At 43.0% G+C, this 16,743-nt stretch overlaps 1 protein-coding gene across 3 annotated transcripts in view; it reads right to left on the reverse strand.

Annotated features, from left to right (window-relative positions):
• Positions 1-16,743, reverse strand: part of ldlrad4b (low density lipoprotein receptor class A domain containing 4b) — a 244,340-nt gene that overhangs the window by 12,454 nt on the left and 215,143 nt on the right. For all 3 annotated transcript variants that reach the window (XM_030393471.1, XM_030393472.1, XM_030393473.1), the window contains one exon: positions 13-167. In XM_030393471.1, the coding sequence (XP_030249331.1) occupies positions 13-167 (155 nt within the window). The remainder of the gene's footprint in view (positions 1-12; positions 168-16,743) is intronic.

Genomic DNA, 16,743 nt, shown 5'->3' on the forward strand with positions numbered 1-16,743 from the left:
TTTGTTACTGACCTGCTGCAGGGCATGGTCGTGTCCACGGGCCTGGCTTTGCCTTGTTATGAAGGACCAAGTGGAGAGTTTGTAGTGGTTGAGCAGGCAGATGATCACCACCACCATCACTGTCATCACCACAATGATGATGACAATCTGAACAAACTCCAGTTCAGCTGCACAAACACACAAAAGGAGAGAAAGGGGGTTAGGATCAAACATTTGTAAGAAATCAATTGATCGAGAAAGTAATCAACAGATAATTTCATTCCAACAACACTGACAAATACATTTCTTACCTAAAACATAACTTCAGCAAGCTCATTTTGAGGCTAGCTGTATCGTATTACATTTGAGAACAATAACCTTGTTATTACAAGAAGTCATTTAAGTGTTCAGAAAGTTAAAATGTGAACATCTACAAATCCACGACAACTTGGCATCTTAGGTGCGGCAGACCTTGTCATATCTGTCAGCTGGTGGAGTTCCTAGTCTTGAAATGCCGGCCATTTTATCTGCCGAGGGATTTCAATATAGTGATTGTTGCCATTGTTTAAATACTAAAGCTAATGCTAACGAGGCACTTGGAGGACTACATGATGCCATCAGTAAGCTCCTGACTAAACACCCAGACTGCTTTGTAGTGGTTGCAGGGGAATTCAACCACACAAGTCTAAAGGCTGTTTTCCCCAAAGTGTATACAAACTCCCCAGATACATACGAGGCAACGCCCCGTCGCCACCTCGGCCGTTCTGATCATCTATCTGTTATGCTAGTGCCTGCTTACAAATCACTGCTGAAGTGCAGCAGGCCAGTGATAAAACAAACCCGGACCTGGCCTGAGGGGCAGACTCAGCACCTCAGGACTGTTTCATGCACACCGACTGGGAGGTTTTTAAGGCAGCAGCCTCCCGGGGAGATCAGATAGACATTGAGCATGCTGAGGTGGTAACCAGCTATATTTTAAAGTGCACAGAGGATGTCACTGTAATTAAGACCATCACTGCACATGGCAACCGAAAACCCTGGATGACTACAGAGGTGCGCTCGCTGCTGACAGCCCGAGATGCAGCCTTCAGAGCGGGAGATATGACTGCTCTCCGCTCAGCCAGGTCTGCGCTCTCAAAGGGAATCAAGACTGCGAAAGGCACCTATGCAGGGAAAATCCAGGGACACCTCTGTGACACAGGAAACACCAGACAGATGTGGCAGGGAGTCCAAGCACTGACGGATTACAAGTCCAGGAAGGGGGTCAACGGCGTTGATGCTTTTCTTCCAGACAGGCTCAACAACATCTTTGTACGCTTTGAAACACTAAACCTGACGACCAGAGGGAGGGCTGGTCCTTCTCTACAATCTACTGGGCCAGCCCTCACCATTAACGCAACAGGCACACGCAGGACCCTAACCAAGGTCAACCCATGGAAGATTGGAGGCATGGATACCATCCCATGACGTGTGCTAAGAACCTGCGCTGGTGAACTTGGAGATGTTCTTACTGACATCTTCAACATCTCCCTCAGTCAGGCCATCGTCCCCAGATGCTTCAAAACATCCACTATAATACCTGTAGCAAAGAAATCAGTTGTGTCCTGTCTGAACGACTACCGCCCCGTCACACTGATACCAACTGTGATGAAGTGTTTTGAGCGGCTTGTCAAACCACACATCACAACCAGCCTCCTTGCATCACATGACCCATGCCAGTTTGCTCCAAAGAGGATGCAATATCCACCACTTTGCACTCAGTCATCACTCATCTGGACCAGAAAGACATCTACGCCAGAATCCTGTACATTGATTTCGGCTCAGCAGAATAGAACTGCTGAGCTGAAAGAGCGACAGAAACTCCTCCTTCTCTGCCTGAACACAGCCACATGTTCTGTCCTTGTTGGAAATAACACCTCCAAATCCACCACGCTGAACACTGGATCTCCTCAAGGCTGTGTACTCAGTCCATTGTTGTTTACACTGCTAACACACAACTGTGCATCCAGACACGAGGGGAACCAGATCATCAAGTTCGCGGGTGACACCACAGTGGTGGGACTCATTCATAAATGAAGAATCAGTGTACAGAGAAGACGTTAAACACCTAGAAGGTTGGTGCAGAGAAAACAATTTGGTGCTCATAGAGGACAAAACAAAGGAGATGACTGACTTCCGTAGGTCCTCTCAGCATCAGTGGCTGCACAGTGGAGAGAGTGGAGAACATCAAGTTCCCCGGAGTGAGGGGTTATGGGTTTGTGTTATGGGATCCCAAAGAAACAAAATTTTCCTGCACTACTTTTGTTGGTACAACTAAATGGAAATAAAGCTTTGATTGATTGATTGACTGATATGATCAAAAGCTCCAGAAGTTATCTTTGATAGAGACTTCGGAATGAGCCACACAGATTGAACATGGTTCTGACTGACTGTTATAAGGTGCATTAAGCAGTAGGGGGCAGCACAGGCTGTATGTATGGTTCACATGTGTGACTCTGAGCCTGAGGATTGGACGCAGAAAAGCTTCAAATCACAGAAACGATGAGTGTCTGTCCCAGTGTACAGTGGTTTCTTTGTGGAGACGCTGAATAACTGCAGTGTCTCTGCCCTCAGTAAACAACAGTCAGTGACACACACACCAACACAGACACACCGGCATCAGAGCTGAACTGGGATGACCTTCCAGATCAGGGCACCACTTGGAGACAGAATGATCACTGAGTTACAGTCACATCTGCTTTGCATCTCTTGTTCATTGTTTCGAGCTTGTTTTCTTCTCCTCCTACTCTGTCACGCTGAACCCTTCCTGTGTCTCCACTTCCCCCAGTCACTCTATCCTTCTTTCCTCCAACCCGAACCCTCCCACTTCCTCTCCCACAAGTCTCTTCTTGCAATCTCCTCACTCTTCCTCCTTTATAATATTTCTTTTACCATCCCTCTCTCTCCACCATCATCCTTTCATTATGCCTGCTATTCTTCCTTGTCTCCTACTTCCAGCATCTCTTCCTCTGTCGCTCCCTTCTTCCCCTCTCTGCTCCTCTCCGCTGCCTCTCTACAGTCAGAGACTCTTTTGTTGTGCCTTGTCGGTTTGTTCTGAGCAGAAGTCTTGACCTTGTCTGGTCTTGGCAAACAGTCTGACCTCTGACTCACACTCTTACTCACTGCTAGACACTCACTCACTTTATGTGTGTGTAGTGTCTGTGTGTGTTTATGCTATGTGTGTGCGTGCCGCTCTGGAAGAACAATGACACAATGTACACTCAGCTATTTGAGTTACAATGCCTCGATTATGGTGGACAGTTTCTCCACAAAGCTCTGTACAATTTTGTGTATTACCCACAATCCACCTGGGCAGTTTTAACACAATACGGGTGAGATCAAGTAAAGACCGAAAAAAAAAACAGTATATGAAATGCAAAAACAAGAAGAAACTGTCAGAGCTGAAATCATTTAATTTACAAAATAACGCATGTTTTTTTTAGTTTTTTAATCTAAAGTGTGAAAATGTGCAAGAAACACAAAACAGGAACCAGCACAGTCTAGTAAAACCCAGCCTATGACAGGCTTAACTGTCTGCATTAGGGTGGGTCAGTGCCAAGCCGGAGCTGCAACGTAAACCCATCCTGAAAGATGAAGAACCAAGACTGCACCGAATGACCCTCTGGTAATGTAATCAACCACACACAAGAGGGAAGAAGTGGAGTGTTCTGGAAAAATCTCTCGCTTTTAGAGCCAAATTCACCTAACAAGCCACGTGAGAGAAGGCTGAGACAAAGGTACATTCAGGGGACCAGTATAAACCCTTACATCTGCTTTCTTCAGGTTCTTCTGATGAACCACTGGGGCGCCTGTAGCTCAGGAGGTAGAGAGGGCCGTCTAAAAAGGTTGCCAGTTCGAATCCCGGCATCCCCCAGCTGCATGTCTAAGTGTCCTTGAGCAAGATACTGAACCCGAAAAAGAGTCCTGACAGGGTACAACTGTCCAATTTTTCCCAAGAAGAGGAGTAAGAGTCTACAACATGTAGACATGTTAGCAGTTTTGGGAGGCTGTACTTAGGGACAATAGTGCTTTGAGTAAAATTAAATATCAGCACTCTTACAGTGACAATGGTAACTTGCTGATACTTGATACTTTAGCAGGCACAACTTCCAGCATGTTCACCATCTTAGTTTAGCATGTTAGCATATTTACATTTGTTATTAGCCATACACACTATAGGTGTTCCTAACAAAGAATTAACCTGTTGTTTAAACTTGGACTAGCTGCAAAAATACTCCATATATTACATCTCACCATATCACACTATTGATAATGATACCATCTGTGCCACTACCACTACAGTGTCATGTGTTTGAGAACAGCCTAAAAAACACACATGGTTTTCTTTTCTTTCTTGTATAACCAAAACATGACTATTGCGATTTGTATTGCAAGTAGGGGTGCCACGAATCCCATACGCTTCACCACCCACAATTCAATACGTACCAGTTTTGCCGTTAAATTTTGCATTACTTCGTCCCATGCATTTCTCTCAAAAGTGTGTGTGTGTGTATGTGTGTGTGTGTGTTTGTATCCGTTGTGTGTAACAGGAGAACACCCCTCCCTACGAGTAAATGGCCTACCACTGTTAGTATGCAAATTACGTAATGACACTGGGAGTTGCACTGGAGTAGGATAGAATTACAGTTACCATGGCAAATAGCATGGCGAGTGTAGCAGAAGTATAAGGAAGCACTGTCTCCTTTTAAATCTTTGGTGTGGAGACATTTTGGTTTTGGTGTCCAACACAACACTGAAGGTTGTCACACTTTGTCTTGCTACACAAGTGGAAACACTTCAAACACGATGTGTTCACAGTCTGACAACTAAACAGATCCTTCACCCATCAAATAAAAGACAAATATCCCACACTTCAACCCACAAAGCAACGTATCAAGTCCCAACAACAGTAATGTGGTAGTAGGTAGTGTCTTTGGCATCTTATGAGGAAAAAATACCAAACTGAAAAGCCTCCATCATCCTGTCTGTCCTACAGACTACTTGTCACATTTCCGCCCGAAAAACCGTGTCTGTCCCCTGCAGCGATAGCCAGGCGCTCCCCCAGTTGACTGGCAGTGATTATGTGACGCGATTTAGAGCAAAAACTTTAACTCACAATGCCATCCCATAATGAAAACAATTGATCCACTTTACATTGTGCCATCTCATACAATTCTCAGCAGCCAAGTTATTCCCGACCTCTATGAAAAGACACGCAAAGCCATAGAAGAAAAATTGTGTAAATATAAATATACACATACATATGAAAGTATTTCTAATTATATATAAGTGTATTTATTTGACATTACAAAGTACAATACATCAGACATTTTAAATGTGATTTGTTGTTTCTAATAAGCATAATGAAAAAATGATTTTGGATTGTAATAAGGTAGCTTTTTTTTCTCTTCACACCAAAAAACACGTAATGTAACTGAACCAAAACCGTAGGCATCAAACTATTGGCTTATTGTATCATTGCATCCTTAGTCGCGACCCTTTGGGGACACTGCCCTCTTTGAAAAGACAAAATGCGTTGGAAAGATGTTATGCTGCTAGGCTGACTCGAGCCACTACCAGCCCAGGCATGAGCGCTCACCACAGCTCACAGGGAGGGGACTGAGGGAGGGTTTTGTTCAGAGAACAGCCTTCTGGGAAACCAAGTCAACCAGGCGCTTCTGTAAGCCTGCCGGATAAACATCACATACTCTGCCTTCTGCTGTTGTTAAAGCCACACAAACCAAATGGCCGACTCAAAGCTGTCTCCTCAAGTGCAGGCAGGGATGTTTTTACAGCTGAAGCAAAATAAAAGTTACGTGGCTGCAGTTACTGGAGAAAGGAAGCCAGAGGAGGAGTTGAAAAGGGAGGAAGGAAGTATGGGGAGGAGGAGAGATTAAATAAGAGAGTGAAGAGGCTGGGAAGGGGGAAGCCCATCCTGCCTGAACCACAGTATCCACCCAGTTCAGAACATGGTGTACAGCACTGACCCTTGCACAGGCCAGAGATCAGTGTGTGCAGGCAGTCTGCATTAACAGCACCAGTCTAATGTTATTACAACAGTAATTCACTTGTCAAAACAATATCTGCCTGGCGTCTGCAGCACCCTTATTCCTTCAGCAAGCTGAATGATTTGCATTGCAAGTCAGTTGGCCCCAATGCTTTTTTTCTGCCGCGGTGAGGAAAGAGGCCATCAAGTTTATTTAGATCAAGTAACCATCACGGAAGAGCATTACTTGCAACACTCTCAAACATCTGTGCAGACAGTAGCCGTTATCACACAGTGATTCTGCATTATCACCATAAAGAAGGCTCGCCTTTACGCCAACTTTATTTGTTCCCACTGAACCAAGCAGCGCCAGCGTAAGGCGCTCCAGTGGGTCATTTAATACAGCATGCCAGCATTGTGGAACCAAAAGAGGAGTGACAGTACAAATCATGACACATAACATTGACATATATGTGTGCTTTTTTTCCCCAATATATTCCCTTCCAGTTTCCACCTGTTAATCTAGACATGTATCCACTGAGTATTTATAATCATATGGATGCTGTTATAAAGTGTTGTGACCGAGATCCTAGGGCTGGGCGATAAGTCGGTAAAATCGATTAAATCGAGTTTGTAATTTAGGACAATTTCAAAAAATGAAAATCGATTTTCTCTTGAACTTGCTCCGCCGCCGCTCCCCATGGGCTCCTGTAGATCATAGTGGGCTACGCCCTCGCCCGCATTGACTTTCCACAGAGAAACAAACACAACAACATGGCAGCAATCCAAGAGTGTGTTCCTGTCTCGTCAGTAGTTTGGTTTAGTTGCGTCAGACCTCAAACAAACCACGGACCTACCCATTTATTTCATCATCTCAAACAGACGCCTGCATCAGAGTGGGACACTTGTTGTTCACCACGAGATGTACAAAACCGTGGTAGCCCACAAACACCCGCTAAAAAGCAGCCAACAATAGCGGAATCGTTTAATCATTGAGTCCCGTATGAGAGGAACGGGGCCCAGTGGACGGCTTTTACGGATATAGTCATGTTGAATATTGCTAAAGATATCGGTGGAAAAGCCAGGATTCACCCACATGCTGAAAACTTTCGACCCCAGGTTTGTGCGACAAAGCCGCAACGGAGCACGTCTCAGGCCAGAGGAAGCAGACAGGCTCGTCTTCCTGGCCAAAAATGTGTTAAATAGTCAGCAAGCACACACCTGATGCCCTGTACATCTACCAACATGTGATGTTTACTATGCAATGCATGCAGATGTTTCATTTAGCATATCATCAGGGATACAAAATACTGTCTGTAAACAAAAGGCACCTTTTGCAGAAATGTAATTAATGAAAGTTATGTTCAAACTTTACCAATCCCAATGGGGAAACTGATCTGTTTTTATAAAAACATGCAATCTGACATGTTAAAGTTATGTTTACTAAAGCATTTTATCAAAAAGGGACAAATCTTTTTCCAGTGAGTTTGAAGGTGCACTGTTTAAAATGGCAGGGCAATTTTGTTTACAATAAAAGTATTAAAATAAAAGCAATGCTTTTAATAAATTCTTTGTCATTTGTAGTTTATTTTTGAGTAGGGAAAAAAAAGATTCAAATCGTAAATCGAGTTTGGTGTGAAAAAATTGGAGATTCAATTTTTAGGCCATATCGCCCAGTCCTACAAGATCCTGACCCAAAGTGTCAAAGTTATCTTTTTTGCTCTAAATTACATTACTACATAATCACCATCAGTAAACAGCCGACACTGTCTGGCTCTCACTTGCGGGGAGGGATGCTGTATTCTGGGGGGAAGTTCACTGAAGTCTGTCGGGAGGGCTGACCATTGCTAGAGACAGAACTACAACAACACAATAGTGGACGGAGTAAAAGACATGGTGAGTTAAAGTTTTTTGCTCTGAATCGCATCACATAGCCACACGCATTTACCTGAGGGAGCTGCCTGGCTCTGCTGCCGGGGACACATGCTGTTTTTTGGAAATATGATAGAGAGTAGGTAGGACAGACAGGTTGACACCTCTCCATCTCTGTAACTTGGTCTGCTTGAAATTTGTGTCAATGTTATACCTTTTGGTAAAACATCTGATGGTTCCAGGTTCTTAAATGTCACGATTTTCAGCGTTTCTCTATCTATTATAACAATAAATGAAGATTCTTTGGGTTTTGGCTGTTGGTTGGACAAAATAACCACTTTCTGCTCTGGGAAATTGTTTTTGACATTTGATACAGTAAAAGATTACTGGAAACAATTATAGTTAGATAACGCAATAATTAAGTGATCACTGTTTGCTGCCCTATTTGGTACTTGCACAAAAACGCTGTATGGCCAAGTGGAAATCAAAATCGCAGGAGCTGCAATCCATGATACAAGGTAAAAAAATGACATAGCAAACCATTAGAAATTATGCATTGGGATGCTACAGAGTTGCCAAATCATATTCCCTCAACGCAAGGGAACTTGCTTGTTTGATACAGACCTGAATAAAGAGTACATCACCATCATTTCTTTTCTCCAGTCATTAATTAAACACAGTCATTTCCAGTTAATGAATTGCAAAAGTCTGTCAGTTAGCAAACTGACTGATTTTGGTCAGTACTGACGAACATTGAGGTTTGGTGCACAGCGCTATCACACACAAACAGCAGCCAGACCAGCAGCAGCAGCTTTTTCCTGTATACACTAAAAAAGCCAAATTCTAAAGGACAGTTAACAGTATGTAGAGTGTGCACACACACACACACACACACACACACACAGAGAGTGACCCAATGACAACCCTTGACCTTTGTATGTGTGTATGAGTCAGAGAGGCTGACCTGAAGTCAGACAGTTCAGCGGACCTGCCAGTGAAAAGAAGCTGTCAGACACACAGCAAACAAACAGACAACAGCAGCTGCTGTCAGAGCACACCACTGTCTGAAGACACATTCACACATGTTAAATACATAAGATTCTGTAATAGACCATTATTACATGAACCTTAAAGGGTTACAAGAAAACACGATTTGTCACTTACCCCCTTAGTTATCGAGTCATTCAGGTATGCTTGAGATATCCATCTCTGGCATTCCGCTGCAGCAGTGTTTTATTGGGACTACCTTCTCACAAAGAAATAGTCCCACTGAATACTGCTGACAGTGTATAATTTTCAAATGTTGTTTTTCAATTTTGGTTTCATTACAAACTAAATTCCACGCCCCTCTATTGCTGAGGCGGTAGCATAAGTCTAAAAGCCAGCACAAATAACACCAAATCTGCAGAGCAGAAAACATTTAATCAGCAATATGGCTAAACTGTCCCTGACATGAACATTTGAGCAGCATCTTATGGAAGAAAACCAAAACCAAAACAACTACTTCTATTTTCCAGCTTGCCTTGTGACAGCTCAAATTAGTAGACCATGGCCACACAGTATACTGGCTGCTGTGTCAGCACTACACAGTCTAAGGTACATCACAACATACAAGCTTTGCAATGCAAGTTAGTAAAATGTAACAACATTGGTTAATATTGTGATGATAATATGTCTTGCGACTATCAAACAAATATTTAAGTGCCCACATTAACTCTTCTCTCTTTTCTAAGCCATTGTGCAAGCTAACCTCAGTCGTAACCTAGTTGACCCCAATGAATCCGAGTGTAGCTTGCTAGCAGGTGCTTCATTTTATTTGCCAAATGGTGTGCATGCTTGGCCCATGTATCCAGGGCTCTATCTGATCGGTCAATATTTGCATGCAGAGTATGAATGCAGCACGTGACAATGCAATTATTTTTTTGAATTCATGCAGATTCAGTCTATTTGTGATATTATTGGTGTTCATCACATTTGCTGCTGCCACAATGACAATGAAAAAACGATTCATCAGTCAGCATTAATGCAAGCTCCATATATTACAATAAGTAAAATAAGATTCTCGAAATCAATTTGTTCTGTCTGTAAGCATGACAGGTTAACAATTAAGTACACTCTGATCTCAGACGTCAGAAAGAGATCAGACATATCAGGCATAGGGCTGTCTGCCACTGCCTACTATTCCCTGTTAGCATAGTAACAGTGTGTTTAGTGCATTGTTCCCTATAACTTGGACCAACTCACTCAACTGTACATCTGTTGCCAATTCATTCCTACTAGCAACAAGAAACAGTTAGAGCTGGGGGAACCTCACTTCTGTGACTAATGAGTGTGTACAGGCTTATCCTGTTTGGCCTTGAAATAAAAATCAGGCTAATGGCTATCTATAGAGACTGCACACACTCATCTGGGGCCTCTAACATTGTTATTGCTCAATAAACTCAACATTTAAGCTCTGATGACCTTAGACGCTTACGTGAGAAAACCAGGCCTGGCTTGTTTAGATTGCACAAAGGAGCAGTCTTTTGTAAAAACCATGAGAATGTATTCCATGATTCAGAAAGTGGACGTATACTGACAGCAGTGGCTGAGCATGCAGGGAATGGCTCGCTAGCTGCTTGCCAATTCAGAGTAGGAGAGCTACTCCCACCAGCAAAGAAAATGCCTTCTCTCTCAGCCGAGCTTCAGCTGTTATGAATCATATCTTGCAGTCAAGCTGCACACAGCAGAGCTAAAGCAGCAGTTAATGGAATTGCTGCAACAGGCAACCCACCAGTAAAAACGCAGCCTGCTGAGGCGCTGCTCTAGAGATGACAGGACAGCAGAAAACAGACGGGAATGACAGCAAAATCTCCATCAGAAATGACTGGGTAATGCACATTCTCCTCAAAACTACTCGGCAAAACATGGAAGCAGCAAGTAAGATGTTTTTAATTTTACCTAGCTGAGCTGACTGCAAAAAACCCTCCACCTGGATTATTTCCTCTGCAGTTATTTCCTGTTTCCTGCCACACTCTAGAACTACATCCCAGTCATGAATAAACAGCTAGTCTTTTAGAGTCCCATAGAGTCTAGTTTCGCATTCACACCTGGTAATCAAAACTGCACTTTACTGTGAATGCAGTTCCTCAAAGACTGACTGTATAATAATGCAGCACTCTGTGTTAAACCCACAGACTCTGTCAGTCAGTGTGTTTAACTTTTCTGGCTAAACTCAGTCCACCATGTTTATCCAACTCTTACTCACACCACAAAGTATTCTGCTGTACTGTTTCTACTAACAGTACAGTAGAAAGTCTGAGACCACTAGTCAAAATACTGCTATTTTGCATTTGTTTCTCATTTAATACTATTTTCATTGCATCGACTCTACACGTTTGTGCAAAGCCTGATGACTCATGTTATCCCAGCATGATTTGACAGTGTTCCACAGAGCTTCTTGTGCTGTCAAAGAATTAGCTTCCTTCAAGTGCCCTCATTAATGTTCAATGGGGTTAAGGTCAAGTGACTGTAGAGGAAAGTCCATGGCAGTCAGGATGCTAAGGTCTTCTTTGGTCTTCAAAGAGTTCTTCCAAAGCTTTTAGGTATGTTCGTGGTCAAATCAAACTGTCAAATCATGCTGGGATAACATGAGTTATCAGGTTTTGCAAACTTGTTTGAGTCAATGCCAGCTCAAGTGCATGCTGTTGGTACAGCAAAAGGGGGACATAGAAGAGATAGACACGTCCAAATGTTCAACTCTTCACTGACACTGTTGAGCTTACATTATCTTTTGTGATGATATTTTCTTTATTACATTTCTAACAAATGCAAAATAGAAGTATTTTGAACCCCTGTATATCAATAAATAGACTCAAACCACCACGTATATCCATAAACTATAAACCTGTATCATAATACGTGTATAAAGCTTAAAAAGAGAAAGAGAGACCAAAAATAAAGGACTCTTTCTTTGCTACCTAGAGAGCTCCAGCCCAGCTAGAGGCCTGCTGAGTTCACAGCCTGCTGCCCACCACACTGGGCCCACACACACACACACACACACACACACACACACACACACACACACACAGCCCTGTCTGCTGCCACTGCCGTTGCTATGGTAACCCTTGGGCACGGTTCCGTGATCAACAAGGCCTGGAGCTGCTGGGGTGCCATGGTAGCGACCTGGCTGGCGCACACACACGCGCACGCACACACACATACACACATGCACATACACACACGGTGGCACAGAGAGATATAGAAGGAGACGAGGGAAAAAAAGCAAATGTGTGTGCACACGTAAAAACACTGGCACAGTTAGAGGGGGGGAAAAGAGTTCAGTAATGAAGGGGCAGAAAGAGTTGGGAAAGATGGAGTGGGGGAGAAAATGAGTTGGGCACATAAACACACACAGGCTCACGCACCCCTCGACCTCCCCTGGGAGACGTGCACTGTAAAGTCTAGACAGCTGGTATCAGCCTGGCAGCAACATCCTTTTCAACTAGTGTGTGTGTGACACAGCATTTAGTAGACATCAGCCCGGTTACAGCCTCCTCTCCTCTACTACAGTCAGCCAGTCTCTCCATGGAAATAAATGAACTAGTTTAGTGCTGATTAACCCTGAGGAGAGGGAGGCGTGTGTGTGTATGTGCACAGACGTGTGTGTGTGTGTGTGTATGTGCATGCTTGTGTGCAAAGGATACAAAGCCCATTAGACAGGTATCTTGTAGTCATGAAAGAGATGGAGACAGTGAGGCAGAGAGGAAGAGGAAAGAAGAAAGTGGAAGAGACTGATAAAGGAGGGAAGAGGGAACAGGAAATGTAATGAGTCAGAGATGGAGGGAGATGCAGAGAAAGAGAGAGAGAGAGAGAGAGAGAGACAGAGAGAGAGAAAGGTGCCAGACATGCTATGGGGACTGAGGGCAACCAGAGAACAAACAATTACAGCTCTGTCTCTGTTCTCTACTTTCCACTCTCCCTCCTCCCTCTCTCTCTCTCTCTCTCTCTCTCTCCCCCCCTATGTATCTATCACTTCTTCTCTGGCTCACACAGCACAGGGGAATCAGACAGCCTGTCTACGCTCTTCCACAGAGACTCGCAGGGATTAAAACACAGGACTCATGCATGATGACTATTTCTAACATGTGCACACTGGGACAGGAAACATTCTGCCATGCTTACATTCACAAACATTCTATGTGAAAACATAAGGATATGCAAATAAGCTAGAATCATGATTTATTACATTTTGAATCCTATTTATAATACTTATACTTTCTATTGGTTATGATAACATTGTAAGTCTCAGTCTGATACGGCTGGTTTTTCTCAAGTAAACTACTTCATTTGCAGGTCTAACAGAAAGTTTTGTGAATAATCACAGGAAAAGTATACACAGCTACAGCAAGTACAGTAGGTCAAAGTTGAAGCAGGAAGTCAACCTGTAAAGATTTTATTATTTGCTATTTATTTTTAATATACATATATATATACTGTTTTAATCCCAAATTGGGAAAAAAATGTTTCCACTCACATGCGCACACACAATGTAGAGGAGATGAGCGCCACACATGCCACGGCGCCCAATGAGCAGTGTTAGGGGTCGGTGCCTCGGCAATGCCTAGGATGTGAACCAGCACTCTGTTATTCTTTTTTTTGGTCCGGATGGGACTTGAACCAGTGACCTTCAAGTCCCCAAGCCAAGTCCCTACGGACTGAGCTATTGCTGCCTCCACTATTGCAATCTTTATAAACCTAGGTTTGTCTCAAATAAATGTCTACTGAACAACTTCTCACAATGGAAAAACATTGTGGAAAATTATAAATCAAGAACTGCCTTGATATGTTCCAGCACAGACGGCTAAGAAAATGCTGATATTAGGTGAAGGGAAACATGTAGTGGTGCATGGTTATAGTGTAGCCCCAGATCGTTCCAGTCATTTACGATATCACACTCAAAACACGAAGCCACGTATCTGTTTATATAAAAAATACATTCCTGGTGAGTATTGGGGTTATGCCAATCGTCGAAAGCACTATTTCAATTCTCTAAATTCAAACAAAGTTGGCAGGAAAGCAGTAATGCAATGCTATGGCAATGTTATTTCAATAATTTTCATGCACAAAATATTTTAAGTATTAAAAGACTTAATGTACACACACTGATCAGGACTTTTTCAGGAAAATAAAGAAACTGCAGTGAGTCTGTTTTCAGTTTTCAGAGATCTTCAGTGACTGTCTAGTGTAGGTCGGTTGAGCTTTTGTGTTTTTCTTGCACTTAAAACAAGCAGCCAGCAGTTGAGCTGAGGTTGCAGACTGTGAGGCGTAGTTGCCCCGGTAAACACACGGTCACGGTGGCTGTCACAGCTGCAGCTCCTCTGGACTCTTTAGGTAGTGGCAAATGGCCGAGTGGTGAAGCAGCGACAGGATCGCCCAGCGACTGACGACTCTGCCAAACGAACCCTGAAACACTGCAGCAGCAACAGCCACAATGGAGGCTCCAGAGGATGATTGACCCCGACAGGGGCAGCAGAAGACCACAGAGGCAGAGAGACCACGAGTGGGATCCATAATAATGCTGACATTTGCTATTGTAGTCAGTTTTTGCTAACTTTACCTGTGATAGCTCATAGCTAGCTGTCATTAGCTTATGGGAGAGTTTACTCCAGCAGAGCTGAAGACAAGTCAAGTACAGTCCAGTAAGCGATTGCTGTATGCTAGGGTCAAGGAAGATCCAGTCCACATGAGTAACGCTTCCTCATTAGTATGCAGGTATGCAAATCATACACTCCTCACCCCTCCCATCAAACATCAAAATCCAAATAAAGAAATATCAAATTAAAATGAAACCATTTTTTTTACGTGTGTTTTAATTTTCAATGTCATTTTTTTCAGTATCAAACATTTCTTTCAGTGCCAATACAACTTTTCAAATATAATAATGTCAGTGCCAATGTTTCCTTTGTTAGTTCAGGTTTTGTTTTCAATGACAAATGTTATTTTCAATGCCATTGTTCACTGTCACTGTTCTGCCCCATAGAGACAGCAATAAATCCCCAGTTTGGCTCCTGAACAAAACTACTGAAAGCCATATCATCTCCACGTGCATAAATATAACATGAATAAAGATAGAAAAAAACAGGGTTCTGTGAAAACATATAATGAATATTTCAATATAGTCTAATATCATCAATATTCCAGCGCTGTAATATTCATGAACAGCAGTAAAGCAGAGAAGGTAGCCATGTTAAAGTATTCATTCAGTTGGTGAAAGGCCGACGCACGGCTGGTTCAACATGTCATGTCTCACACACTCACACACACACACACACACACACACACACACACACACACACACGCGCGCACACACACCCCCCCTGCAGTCCATGCCGGCCTGCAGTCTCTCAGGTGTTTGTGCACATTATCATAGCCAGACAGACAGGATAGCGTCTAGACATCCCACTCCACCCCTAACTCCAACCCCCCCACCATAAAGCCAGACTGACTCTCTCTGAGTGATTGAACCAGACTGGAAAGTAGGACTTGTGTCAGGGTTAAAGTGAGGGGGGGTGTGTGTGTGTGTGTGTGTGTGTGTGTGTGTGTGTGTGTGTGTGTGTGTACATGTGAAGGGTGTTGAACGGGGTCATTTACATTTACATTTAGGGCATTTAGCACACGCTTTTGTCCAAAGGGACATACTGTAAGTGCATTTGTCACAAGAAAGAAATCACAACATATCACCATTGATAAAGTAAGAAAGAAAAATAATAAAAAACATTTTCAAGCCCTCGTCTGAGCATAGTAGCTGCTATTTACCAAGGATACCTTAAGTACATAAGTGCTATGATTTAAGTGGGGGGGGGGGGGGGTCATCCAGGATCAGGGTGCATGGGGAGCAGTACACTTTGTGTAACTTGGGCTCAGCCTGCTATTGCATGTTGGACGTTGAGCAGTCTGAACTATTTCAACAACGCTGGTAGCAAATGACTAAAAGATAGAAAGTGAAGGTGATCAGTCTGAACATACAACTATATAGGCCATAGAGCCTGGACATGAAAAAGCCCTACAAGTATCCCAACAAGCAAAAGGAGAAAAGCAATACTTGATAGACACACTGCGATGACAGTGAAAGGTACCGCAGGGTGGGCAGATTGAGGGCATCAGACAGTGTTGTCCGACAGACTGTAATGACCTGGAACATATCAGTAGAGGTGTGAATCTGCACTGGATTTCGATTAGATTATGATTCAGCTGTCAACGAATCGATTGCAAATGATTCTCAATGCATCACAATGCATCTCAGTGTATGGCATCCTCAGTGATCTGTTACTGCACATGACTACTTTTTCATCATTTAATTCATTTAATTCAATCATTATTTAGAATGTCCTTTCAACAATCAGACTACAGCAGTCAACAAAATAAAAGCCGCAACTTTTCAATAAATAAACATTATAAAAACAGACATTTATCCATCTGCGGTGCCTTACGTGTGTTTGTTATCTACAATAATATTGTTTTCACATAGTAGCTTTTAAATAAGGAATTTATTGACTCTGCTGCACACCTCTCTCAGAGTTGGACAACAAGGTTGACAGTGCTTCCAAGATCTTGGCTGAGTAGCTGGGCTTGCTGTAACAGTTTTCATTTACGGCTGCAGATGTTAGCTTCAGGTCAAAATGGCTAATGTGATTAGTGATCATTGTGAGGCAGATGTCACGCTCAGCATGGGTCTCGTCCAGTTCGTGCTTCCCAGCAAGTTCATAAAATCTGACATGTGCCCTAAGATGTCAGTTAAAAATAAATGAATAAATAAAAAAATAAAAAAAGTTTTGAATCACTCAGATGATCTCTGCATCCCTCCGATTACCTCCTACATAAGT

The sequence above is a fragment of the Sparus aurata genome, chromosome 17 (assembly GCF_900880675.1).
Source record: "Sparus aurata chromosome 17, fSpaAur1.1, whole genome shotgun sequence".
Lineage (NCBI taxonomy): Eukaryota > Metazoa > Chordata > Actinopteri > Spariformes > Sparidae > Sparus > Sparus aurata.